The 11,555-nt window shown below is 43.5% G+C and overlaps 1 protein-coding gene across 1 annotated transcript in view; it reads right to left on the bottom strand.

Moving 5' to 3' along the window:
• GRAMD2B (GRAM domain containing 2B) overlaps positions 1 to 11,353 on the bottom strand; it is a 25,890-nt gene extending 14,537 nt beyond the window's left edge. The window contains exons 1-5 of the mRNA XM_028493438.1: positions 11,229 to 11,353; positions 9,816 to 9,947; positions 6,761 to 6,872; positions 4,618 to 4,684; positions 3,589 to 3,692 (exon numbers count right to left, since the gene is read on the bottom strand). Of these exons, the coding sequence (XP_028349239.1) occupies positions 3,589 to 3,692; positions 4,618 to 4,684; positions 6,761 to 6,872; positions 9,816 to 9,947; positions 11,229 to 11,353 (540 nt within the window). The remainder of the gene's footprint in view (positions 1 to 3,588; positions 3,693 to 4,617; positions 4,685 to 6,760; positions 6,873 to 9,815; positions 9,948 to 11,228) is intronic.
• Positions 11,354 to 11,555: the final 202 nt, after the last annotated feature.

The following is an 11,555-nucleotide window of genomic DNA, read 5'->3' as shown; positions in this document are numbered from 1 at the left end:
TGCCGCGGAGCGCCGGGGCCCGTGAGCCATGGCCGCTGGGCCTGCGCGTCCGGAGCCTGTGCTCCGCAACGGGAGAGGCCACAACAGAGGAAGGCCCGCATACCACAAAAAAAAAAAAATAATAATAATAATACAAAGCTGGAGGATAAATATGGATCATCAAGTCTACAGAAGGGTCTGATGGGAAACCTGGGACATGTGAATAGAATGCAAAATGTACAGCCATTTTAAAGGTAATCCCAAGGCTCTAAAGAAGTTACATGCTTGTGGTCATCTACTTTGAGCTCATCTCCACACACCCTGCTCTTTTCTGTCCTTAGGGAAAAAGGCTGAAAAGCACTGGTACAGTAGACCCATTTTTGAACAGCAAGTCTGGGGCCTGAATTCTCAGTTCTGTTACTATCCACATGACTTATTCAACCTTGTAAGCTATCCTTTCTTGGCCTTGGATTCCTGACTTATAAAATAGAGACAGTCTTACCAATTTCCCAGGATTTTCTGTGGATTAAATGAGATAATAGATGGAAAATGCCTAGCACTCAATAAAAATGTCATTCATTTCCTCATCTGTCTCATAAAAAAGAGGATGGGTGAAATACAAGCACTCTTAAGTTCTTTTCTGGCTCAAACAATAAAGAATCACAACAATGACAATTACAGCAGCTACCATTATCAATACCTATTTACCAGATGACAATTTCACTTAAATAGGACAGTCCTATAATGTAGACATTCTAAGAGATAAGGATGTTTGTTTAGAGAGGTATATGACTTTCTCAAGGTCATAAATAAGTTACAAAGATAGAATTTGAACCAATCTGATCCAAAACAGGGGTTCTGCAAGAATGTACCAGATGCTGCGAAGAATAGATGTTCCTGATATTTTTATGTTACAGCCCTTCAACCAGGTTTGAGCTCAAAGGAAAATGGATCATATCACTTTGATCCCTGAAAAGAGAGTCACCCCCACTCCTGGTAAAAAGAAAAGGGCCTGAATCCCTCCACAGGTGCACACACTCACATGAACATACATTTTGTAAAAATGCTTCACATATTCTGAAAGAGATCAAGAGGGTCAGTGGGGAAGAGGAGGGGCTTATGTTAGTACTGCCAGCTTTAAGGACCAAAACTAAGCTTTCGGTTTTCTTATATTTTAATTTAGAACGTTTGCGTTCATATTTAGGTTTATGAGATGGAGTTGTTCTACTACCCCTCCAAGTTCCTGATGGGAAGACTATGAAGAATGAGGGGCTAATCTAAATTAGACACCAAAGAAAAAAAACTATTTTGCCAAAGAACTCTACCCCTGAAACTTTTGAAGTTGAGGAGATAATTCAGAAGTGATAAATTGGGATTACTTTGGGAAAAAGAATTTTAGATCTTCCAAGATAGATGATGATATAAAAATGAGTCTAATTTCGTTTCTCAGCAGCAACACAAACACACAGTGATAAGGAGCTATAAATTTGGATTTTTGCAGAATGTAAGGCATGGAACACCCTTAAGAAGGAGTTTCACTCAATTGCTTCATGAATGTAAGTGACAACTAGATAACATTTGAGAAATAAAGCATGAATCACTTCTCTGTTTGAGCCTAGATGCAACGTGATACATGCCTTTAATTTTACTAGCATCTAAAAATACACACAGGCTGAGGAAAACGTTCTGATTAAGGTTACACTTTAGGGTGCTTAGAAAATTCCCCTTCCTAGAGCAGATTGCTTGCTTGCTTTCAGTTCACATTGGATCATGTTGGACCAAGGTCCGTTGGCAGTGAGCAAATTCTGCCGCAGAGCTGAAGCCCACATCTCCTTGATACCATCCTCAGTGGGTAAGCAATGTGCAAGTCACTATCATGGTTCTTATCTTCCCACCCCCTCGTTTTTTAGATTAGATACAGCACATGCAAAAGCAATCCCACATGTCCTTGTCTTTAAAAAACCAGGTCACTCCTTTTAGCTTTTTTTGGTCAGTTCTTTCTTAGGTAGAGATAGGATTTTGAAACCATTGCTAGAATCATATTAGCTTGAAATCACTTACAGACTTTGTGAATTCCCCATCCTCTTTTTTTTTTTTTTTTTTTTTTTTTTTTTTTGCGGTATGCGGGCCTCTCACTGTTGTGGCCTCTCCCGTTGCGGAGCACAGGCTCCGGACGCGCAGGCTCAGCGGCCATGGCTCACGGGCCCAGCCGCTCCGCGGCATGTGGGATCTTCCTAGTCCAGGGCTCGAACCCGTGTCCCCTGCATTGGCAGGCGGATTCTTAACCACTGTGCCCCCAGGGAAGCCCAAGGCTAATTCTTTGTTCACTACTGTTTTCAACCCCTGCTGCTTTGGTCAGAGGTGTTGGCTCTCTCTATTCCTGAGAATTGTCTTTATCCCACGGAATTGGAGATCAGTACTACCCAGTTCCCTTCCCCACTCCATGAACAAGTGCTTATAATCCAGAAATCTAGAAATATGGTGCAATACTATTCAATATTGCTTTGAATTATACTGATTCAAATAATACTGTGAATCTAAACTATGTTTATCTAAACATAAATCTATACAATAAAAAATACATGTTTGATGTTAGTCTGCTGACTCAAAACCAAAATAAAGAATTTCCATTATATTTGTTAAGTGGTCTTTATTTATAAGACTGCCAGTGGCTTTAGGGAGAATATTTAAATAAAACATATCTACCAGTCAAAACAAAAGGAGTTTTTAATCAGGAACTTCAAGAGTATAAAAGCTACTTATTCATAATCATGAATCAGAATGATTAAAAACTCACTGAGGTCATGGAAACCCCAGGTGTTTCTCTGACACTTTGCTCTGGTGGCCTGACTGAACTGTGTGATGTGACATCACAGCTCAAAGGGAAACAATGTCAGTGGGATGGAATTAGCTTTTCCCTTCTCACGCCAAAGTCCCAAGGGCCTCGTTTTAGAAGGCGGTGCCCTGGGAAAACGGCCAGCTTCTTCAGGCTATTGTCCTTAATGGCTCAGGTATCATGGGCCTCTGCTCCTCCAAATCTGTGTTTGGTGAGAAGGAAAAGATGTCAGTGTTCACTGGGGACTGTGGGTATGTGACTCCCCCAGACTAGGCGTAAAATGCTCCAAATCCTGCTCATTTTTTGCTGGTGACAAAGTGAGCTCTAATAAGTATCTTATTTATAGGCCTGTTTGCCTAGATATCTCTGATGGTAACTGTGTGAATATGGTGTCAAATTCAGATGTCTTTAAACCCAGATGTCTTCTGGGTTTAATGTATGTCTTTGAAACAAATTATGACACATTCTCCATATGAAGAACTTTGAGAGTCTACTGGTGACAGCTTGGTAAAAAGGATTTAAAGTAGGATTGTGGGAGACAGATATATATATAAGGAAATGAATGAGAGAGTGCTGTTTAGGGAAAAAGGGAAGTTCGTGTTATCTAGAGGCATTTAGAACCTGTAGTATTTGGAACTATAGTAAAGGAAACTTGGTATAAAGGAATAATAATGACACAAATATTTATAGACATTGCTACATTTAAAACAATTAATAGTCACAATATATAAGAAAATGCAGGATTAGCTTTCTTTTTGAAAAATTATACCAACCTTAGTGTCTTTTCCAAAGACCTTGGAATGAAAACAAATCCAGTTTTCTGATACAAAGAGCTTCCCTTGGTATAATATTTCTTTCTGTAGAGCACAGGTAAAACCTGGGAAAATATAGACAGGTATAACATCATTTAGAATTTCCATTTAAAATGAAAATTGTATATATATGTTGGTGACTCAGAGATGGGCAGAGATAATACACTCACATGCTCAAAAGATCTCTCACCTCTTTTTCAGTCATCTTTAGTGGAATAAAGCTATGGGGATGAGAGTTTGTTTTTTAATTCCAAGTCTTAACAAACTTCAGTATAAACATCAAAATGGAAAGGCAAGTCTGTCATTGCAGATGAGGGTTCAAGAATGATGTTTCAGAAATCTCCTCTTTTGGGGAAGGTGTGTCATCCTTGTGCTAATGTTGGCACTGCTGCCCTTTCTTCCCTGGGATGGTCACTAATGACTCCTTTTGAAATAGACGGTCTCATTGTGGGGACAGCACATGACCCACACCTTCCTGTTTGGAGATGGTGGGAGGAAGCCAGCATGCTGCCTTAGCATTGGTGTGCTGAGGGAAGCTGGAATGGAACCCTGGGCCCCAGATGCGCTCAGCGGAGTGGAGCAGGTGCTGAACTGGGCCAGGTGTTTAGGTGTGACCACTGAGCCCTGCACAGCACAGGGGTTGACATGTCTGTCCACCTAGGTCTGTGTTGTCTCCTTCTAGTGGCCTCTCTTGCTCTGGTCTTGTTATCTTAAAACTCAGCACGATCCAATCACAACACATTTCAGCGGTGAGTATGCAAGGCGAGGACATTCTGGAATCCCCTTGGATGGTTCCATATCACGTGGAGGAGGTCACTTTCCCATTCTACTCCCTTATCTTTCAAGGTGCTGGGTGAAAGCTGAGTGAGGTCGGTGTTATTGTTACATCATGACTTTCAGAAACCTATTCCCCTTGGTGATTCAGTCCCCAGACTTTCTCCCCCCAAACCATCTTAGCATCTTTTCAAAGTCAACCAAGTCAGAACTTACTTTGCCTCAGGGGTTCCTCAGTGGGGACATCCAGAAACAGCTTGTGGAAGTGCATGTTTGCCTTGTCCTACAAGGACGACAAAACACAGGCATCACCGCTCTTGCTCTTCTTCTCAAACACCACGAATTTTAACTTCAATCTAAATTATGTAACAAATCTCCCCACCCTTAATAGAGAATCTTAGGAGTTCATTCTCCCTGATCTTATAGTCGCCAACACAACCCTTCAGTGAAAAACAGTGGAAGGCAGGGCACAAAGGTTTCATTTTCCAACAAGATTAGTGACTTGCTGACTGGACATATATGTATCTATAATCATGAAGTAGCTGGTGGTCAGCCTTCTGCAGAAGTGGCTGGGCAAGGATGTCCCTAATAAGAAATGAGATAAAATTCTAAGAAAGCTCACCAGGTAGTGGATCCCAGGGCACTAAAGATCCCAGTGAGTACTCTCAGAAGAGGGTAGTGGTTAAAAGCCCTGTATCAGATTGCCCTGAGTTTAAGTTTTAGCTGCACCTCTTCTGTGGCACGTGATCCTGGCCTAGTTACTTAACCTCTCTGGGCCAGTTTTCTCTTCTGTGCCAGTAGCTGCCTCAGAGGGATGCCGTAAGGCTTAAATGGGGTGATACATCTCCAGGACTGGCTACCTGGTTTGTCACTGTGACTGTTACTGTTATGAAGGCGTTTCCTTAACCAGTGTCAGGGGGAGGTCACAAGTAGGATTTCACACAAAAGACTTAACTCTCCAGGGCAGTAGAAGGCCCAAGAGTCTGAAATGCTGCAAATCACTTCATTTTCACCTGTTTCCAGTTGTGACAACAATGTATAGACAGCAATTTACAGTTTGTAAAATGCTTTCACAAAACACCACTCCCAGCCCCACAGTAACCTGGGAACTGATGTCAGTTCAGGATCCTGTGCCTCAGGGATTCTGAGTGACTTAACTGGCTCCACACAGCTACTAAGAGGTAGAACTGGGTCCTCCATCCACAGGACCACTTTTCTTCAAAAGCATCCTAGCAGGCAGAGTCTTATGAGCGGAACAGAGAGATACCACAAGTTGGCCCTTGATGATGCATTATCCAAACTAGGAGTAGTCTCAATGGCAGAAATGGCCCTACTATTGCCATAAAGAAGAGCTTCAGACAGGTCATGAGTATGACAGATGGTCCCCTCAAGTCAACTCGTTTATAGATGAACACCTCACATAAAGTAGGTTAGCTCATGCTGCTTCCCTGGAGTACATCTTGCATCCAGAAAGTTTCCTTGATTAAAGCTAGGTGTTCTATCGGGGCTTTGCCGAGATCTTCTTTTTAATGGCTACAGTGAGCATTGGTTGCATGCTTGATTTAAAAATATCCTGGGCCATGGAGTCTTCAAAAATGTGAAATTAATAAAAATAAAATTTAAAAAAGGTAGGGACTGATCTAAATTAAAGGTGACATGACAAATAAATGCAATGCATGGTTCAACTGGATTCTAGAGATAGGGGAGCAAAAAATCTTTATAAAGGACATTCACTACTGGGACAATTGTGGAAATCGAAAATGGATTTTATATTAGTAATATTTTTGTATATTTACTATTTAGTTAAATTTCTTGGGTGAGCCAACAGTTTCTTGTTCTAGTTCTTAGGAGATATATAGTCAAGTATTTTAGGAGTGAAGTGTCAAAAAGCCCCAAACTGTTGGCCCCAGTAAGTATGTCATACTCTATGACACAGAACTGGGCTTTGTTACCCATCCGCGTGTGTTTTGAAGCAGACCCCAAATTGCTTCCAAAGAAGAATGATGACCTTGTTCCCAGGTTTTCCTCCTCTGTGTGCAGTTGGGAAGCCTTCTATTCACACAGGTGCCTTATCACACTCTTTAATTGTAGTGCAAGGATGTCACACCTCTCCTGGTCTCCGCTAATTATTAGACAAGCACATGTCTCTCAGTACTCACTGCCCCTCTGCATGTGCTGCATGGTCAGCTGTGAAATATAATGTTGATGAAAGCTCGCCCGAGGGAACTGCAGCCGGTCCTTTCTTCCTGATTCTCTAAAATCTGTGCCTACCTTAGTCTGACCCTTAAGTTTCGTCTTCCCATTGGCTTCAATGCTTCCGTCACCCTCTGAGACAATACACGTTTCATTCCCAAATTACCTGGCTGGAAGATGAGGACTTTTTCCTTTCAATCTTAGAGTCATTCTTGCTTTCTGTTTTACAGTCGTTCTTCTCACTTGCTAAAGAGGCACCATCAAAATTGGATTTCGACCTGAGGAAAGAATATCCAAGAAGTCCCTAAGATGAATTTTTTATACTACCATTAATTGTATACAATGTAACACATCTTGATTATTATACCAGCTCACAAGAAAGCCTGACATTGATTTTTCTCTTCTAGACATCGATAATCCCTCAGGACTCTAAGGACATGGCGTGGGAGACGGGGTGATTCCAGCAGGTGGGATCCCAAACTGAAGAAACCGTACCTTATGGAAGGGAGAAGTATCGATTGAGCTGTGAAAGTAATTATATCATCTCAAAAGTATTTTAAGCAGTATAAAGAGGAGTACTGGAGGCTGATTATTGAAACTGCAGCTATAGTTCAATCCAGAACTCTATGAATACTTAACAAGTGTTAATTGAGTGAGGCGTAATGTTAAATGCCTCGGGGCACACAAGACAGTCCTTATCCTTAAGGAGCCTGTGCGCATATCAAGCATCTTTTTAAAAAGGCAGTACATGATGTAGCATCAAAACAATACATATCATAGGCATTAGGAGGTGGTATAGAGACAGTTAAGTCCAACAGGAGGTAAGAGAAGAGAGCAGCCGGTCAATGAGGGTTTAATACACTGTGCCTAACAGAATGAGCAGGAATTGGGTATGAGGAAAAAAAGAGAGACAGAACATCCCAGAGTGGGAAAATAGAAGTGAAATCAGGATAAAAAAATCAGGATAAAAAGACATGTTTGGAAGTCCTTCCTTTGTTCTCATAAGGGCAGAGGTCAGAGCTCTGGATTTCTTTCCAAGGTGATTCTAGTCCTGGCTCTTCATTTGAGTAGAATTTGCATCTTCAACCGTACAGCGAAACCCAGCCATTTCAAAGTGGAATGCATGCATGATTTTTAGAGGTATACACGTGAAAAAATTTTGTGATACAATTATGTAGATTTTTTTCTGTTTATTGGGGGAAGAAAATGGCACATGAAATTCATGATTCCATGATAGGATTCTTTAGAATGAGGCTCAGTTAAAATAATGTTTGGTTCAAAGTGAATTTAAGAAGACTCTTAAGCAATCTGGGTGGCATATGGATGTGACAGAGGGACAGAAATGAAGTTAGAGAGACTCTGGCTTTCTCAGCGGTGAAGAGACCGACTATGTGATGTCCCAGGCCTCTGCTACCCGCAACAGTTTTGAGTCCACAGTGCTCAAACCAGAGGCAAAATATCTCTCATCAATTCAAGGCACAGAGATTTGGATTCAGTTACTGGCCATTGAACCAATTCACAGATATAAATTTCTTTAGCATTCTAGGAATTACTTTTTAAAAAAAAACTATGAGTAGACATTTGTACTCTACTTGAAAATAAAATTGTTTTTACAAATGTCAAATTACCTATTATTTATACTAGCCACTAATTTATCACCTCTACTGATTCAAATTAATAAATGTTAATGGTACTGTCAAGGCAATGATCAGACCTTTTGAAGAACTAAGGACTATAAGCAAATGTGACAGAAGGGCAGCTGTACCCTCGATGATTTCAAGAGGCACAAGAAGGGCCTGTCTGCACAGCACTGGCTCTGAGGTGGGGGTGGGAGGCATGCTAATTTACATGCATTATTTCTTTGTGTCTTTTCAACTGTGTTAGTCTTACTTCATACAGATGAGTATGAGTAGGACCTGAAACCTAGTGCAAAAAATTTTTATTCAAAAATTCAGAATTGCCAGACAGTGAGAGCAGAGCCTTCAACCAAGCGCAGGGCTCTCTGCAGCTACACAGATAACACACTGGTGAAGTTGAACAAGCCTGCCCTCCTGATGTGTGTTATTCTCATCTGAAGCCTGGGGAAGGTGGAGTTACACGTGCAGTGCATTCAGAGCGCCTGCAGTAGCCAGCCCATAGTGGCGAAAGATACAAGAAACAACAGGCTTGGTGCCTTTGTTTTGTGAGGGAGGCAGGATGCTCTGACAGGAAACAGCTATAGAAAGAACGGTTAAAAGTGAGATGCATCAAAACAGTCATGCAGAAAAGATGGAGACAGAATTGGGAGTGATAGTCAGAACAGAAAAATCTGGGGGCAGAGTGCAGACTTATGCTTGGTCCTGAGTGAGGTATAGATTTGCAGAGAAGCCGTGGGCTGGGTAGCCAGGAAGGAAGGGAAAAGCAGGAGTTATTTAATCATCCTTTAGCAGAGGACAAAAGACGTAGAAGGTAGCAGTTCTGACAGTTCTAAAACGGGGAGGAGAGCTATTACTCCTCCACTTGGTGTGGATAAATGGCCAGTTACCTGTAATTGATCACTGGCTTAACCATTCTCTTTTAAGGGCAGAAAAGCAACTTGAAGTTCCTACTTCTTCCTTCCATGTGAAAGAAAGCACATAACTGGTGCCCCTGAGAGTGATGGGGACCAGAGCTCCACATCTCAAACCGCCTGTCCCTTCACAGCCCCGCGACCAAACTGAGCCCGGCTTCCAGCACCGGCCCCAGGAAATGGGCAGCCCAGGGAGATGTGCACACCCCGCCCGGGGATCCCAGGCAGGGTTTCCCTCCGCTCTTTTCCGTGGCTGCCAGGAAAGTGAGACAGCAGGTGTGCACACCCACAGGCCGAGCAGACAATCCAACCTGGGCGGCCTCATCAGCAACCCTGGCAGCCTTTCCAGGTGCTTCTAACTCCATGCCAGAGAGGGGCCCGTCTCGGCTTTATCATGTAGCAAAATCAGTGCTTTCAGAAAGGGGCAGAAATTCTGCAGAAGGCTGGAGTGGGAAGCAGAAGAGAGGCTGGTGAGAAGGGCTGAGAAAGGAAGGCAGGTGTCAGTGCCTGGATATCAAGGAAAAACACCCCACTTCTTTCTCAGGCGTGTCATCTGCTTGTAGGAGATCTCCACTCTTAACCACCCCCATAAAACTAGACACACCAGCTCCTCCCAGCAACCCCTCCTCCCCGAAAGGCCAAAAGAACAGAGAGAGTCAAGGTGAGGACTCACCGCAGGGAAATGATTCTCTTCTGGTCTGCGGACTCGGCCTCACTGGACAGAGCAGGGGACAGGGCTGCTGGCGACCTGCAGACCTTCTTTTTCTCCTCCACACCATTCTCGGCCTCTGAGCTGGAGAAAACACTTCACCTTAGATATCCAGAGTGGGGAGGAGGGAAAAACGATGACGTGACCTCGCTTTCTGGAGAGTGGAATGATCTTCAGTGCCCGGGACTGGCTGAAGTCAACAAGGACAGCGGTGCCCTTTCCATCCCTCCATTCTACCCCCTCAGCTGTTGCCCCAGGGGGTGGAGCTCCGGGTCATGCCTGCTTCAGATACACGTGCAGGTAAATGTCCAACTTTGCAGAGACTCGCCGGCTCCCAGGTATGAGGCCCGTGGGCCCTGCGCTGCCTGGCTCTGCCCAGCCCAGCATGAAGGTGGAAGATCACCCAGAGGCTGGGAGGGCCCCTGACCTGTGCACGAGCTCACGTGCGGCCTCCTGCCAGCTGTGAGCCTTTCTGCTGGGCGCTCCCACCCCGTTTGTTTGCACTTACATCACTTATCATCTTTTGTTCTAGTTATATAAGTCCTGGTTTGGGTGCTTGCTAATTTCACCAAGCGCTTCTCTCAGCAATTACACTCTCTAATCCACACCACCACCCAGGCTAGGTGGGAGTTATTACTCCCATTTCACAGACTAGGAATCTGAGGCTCTCACATAGTGAATTTCTTGCCCGAGTTTGCAGAACTAGTACCTGTCTGAGTTGGGATTCAAACTCAGGTCTGTCCATCCGGGAGGCCTCTGTGTACATGCCCATTCTCCTATTTTCTTTCTTCGCATCCATCCACCCCCCAGCCACGCATCTATCCTCCGAGCCCTCTTACTAGCTCTTCAGTGTGGGAGCCCCAGGCTGGAGAGAAGAATCTCATTGATTTTTATACTGACCACGAGGTCTAGGATAGTGCTGGTATATAATCACACTCAGTAGGCTTTTGGAAAACTAGGTCTGACCTTGGTGAAAAAGGGAGTAGAGGGGACAGTAAGTCAGAGGGTCAGCACGCTGAACCATTAACAGATGGAGGACGGCCAGTGCAGTGGACACAGGTGAGCTCCCTCAGTCTCGGGATCAGGGGAAACCATTTCAACATGGGAGGAGAGGAAGGAATGTGGCCAGGGAGAACACAAGGTGGTAGCATGGATCAGACCTTCTTTGGTGTCAGCCTGCACAGCAGAGGACTCACAAAGCATACTTCTAGACCATGAGAACCCCACGGTGGCTGAGTGTAAAGGAAGACAGCATTGCTGTGACAGTTTAGGTAATTTTAATCCTAACTTACCACCCATTTGGTATCTTCACCTGCAAAAAACCTCGCAGGCAGGAAATGTTATTGGTTACTTGAACCTTTGTGGTTGCTTCCTTACCACTTTTCACAGAGCATGGAAATTCCAGCCCACATTGGGAGTCCTATTGTCGTGTCAAAATCAAAACCAGGTATGTCTGACAAGGTGTCCAAGTAATAATCCCTACGAGTGGTTGATACTCTCATTCTGCATTTCTCTTTTTCTAGGTAGGTTAACATCTGAGAACATAGGCCCAACCTTCTATTTCTTCAATTCTTTTCAAAGTACTTAAAGCACGTATGTACATTAAAAGGACTCAGTCCATAACTGAATTGCATTATGTGATAAAAGGTACATGGAAAGCCTTGAAACATTAAAATGAAAACATTGCTTTGGTTTAAAATAGAA

This window comes from Physeter macrocephalus, chromosome 8 (assembly GCF_002837175.3).
Source record: "Physeter macrocephalus isolate SW-GA chromosome 8, ASM283717v5, whole genome shotgun sequence".
Lineage (NCBI taxonomy): Eukaryota > Metazoa > Chordata > Mammalia > Artiodactyla > Physeteridae > Physeter > Physeter macrocephalus.
Note: the sequence above shows the minus strand (reverse complement) of the source record. Positions and strands in the feature narration are given on the sequence as shown.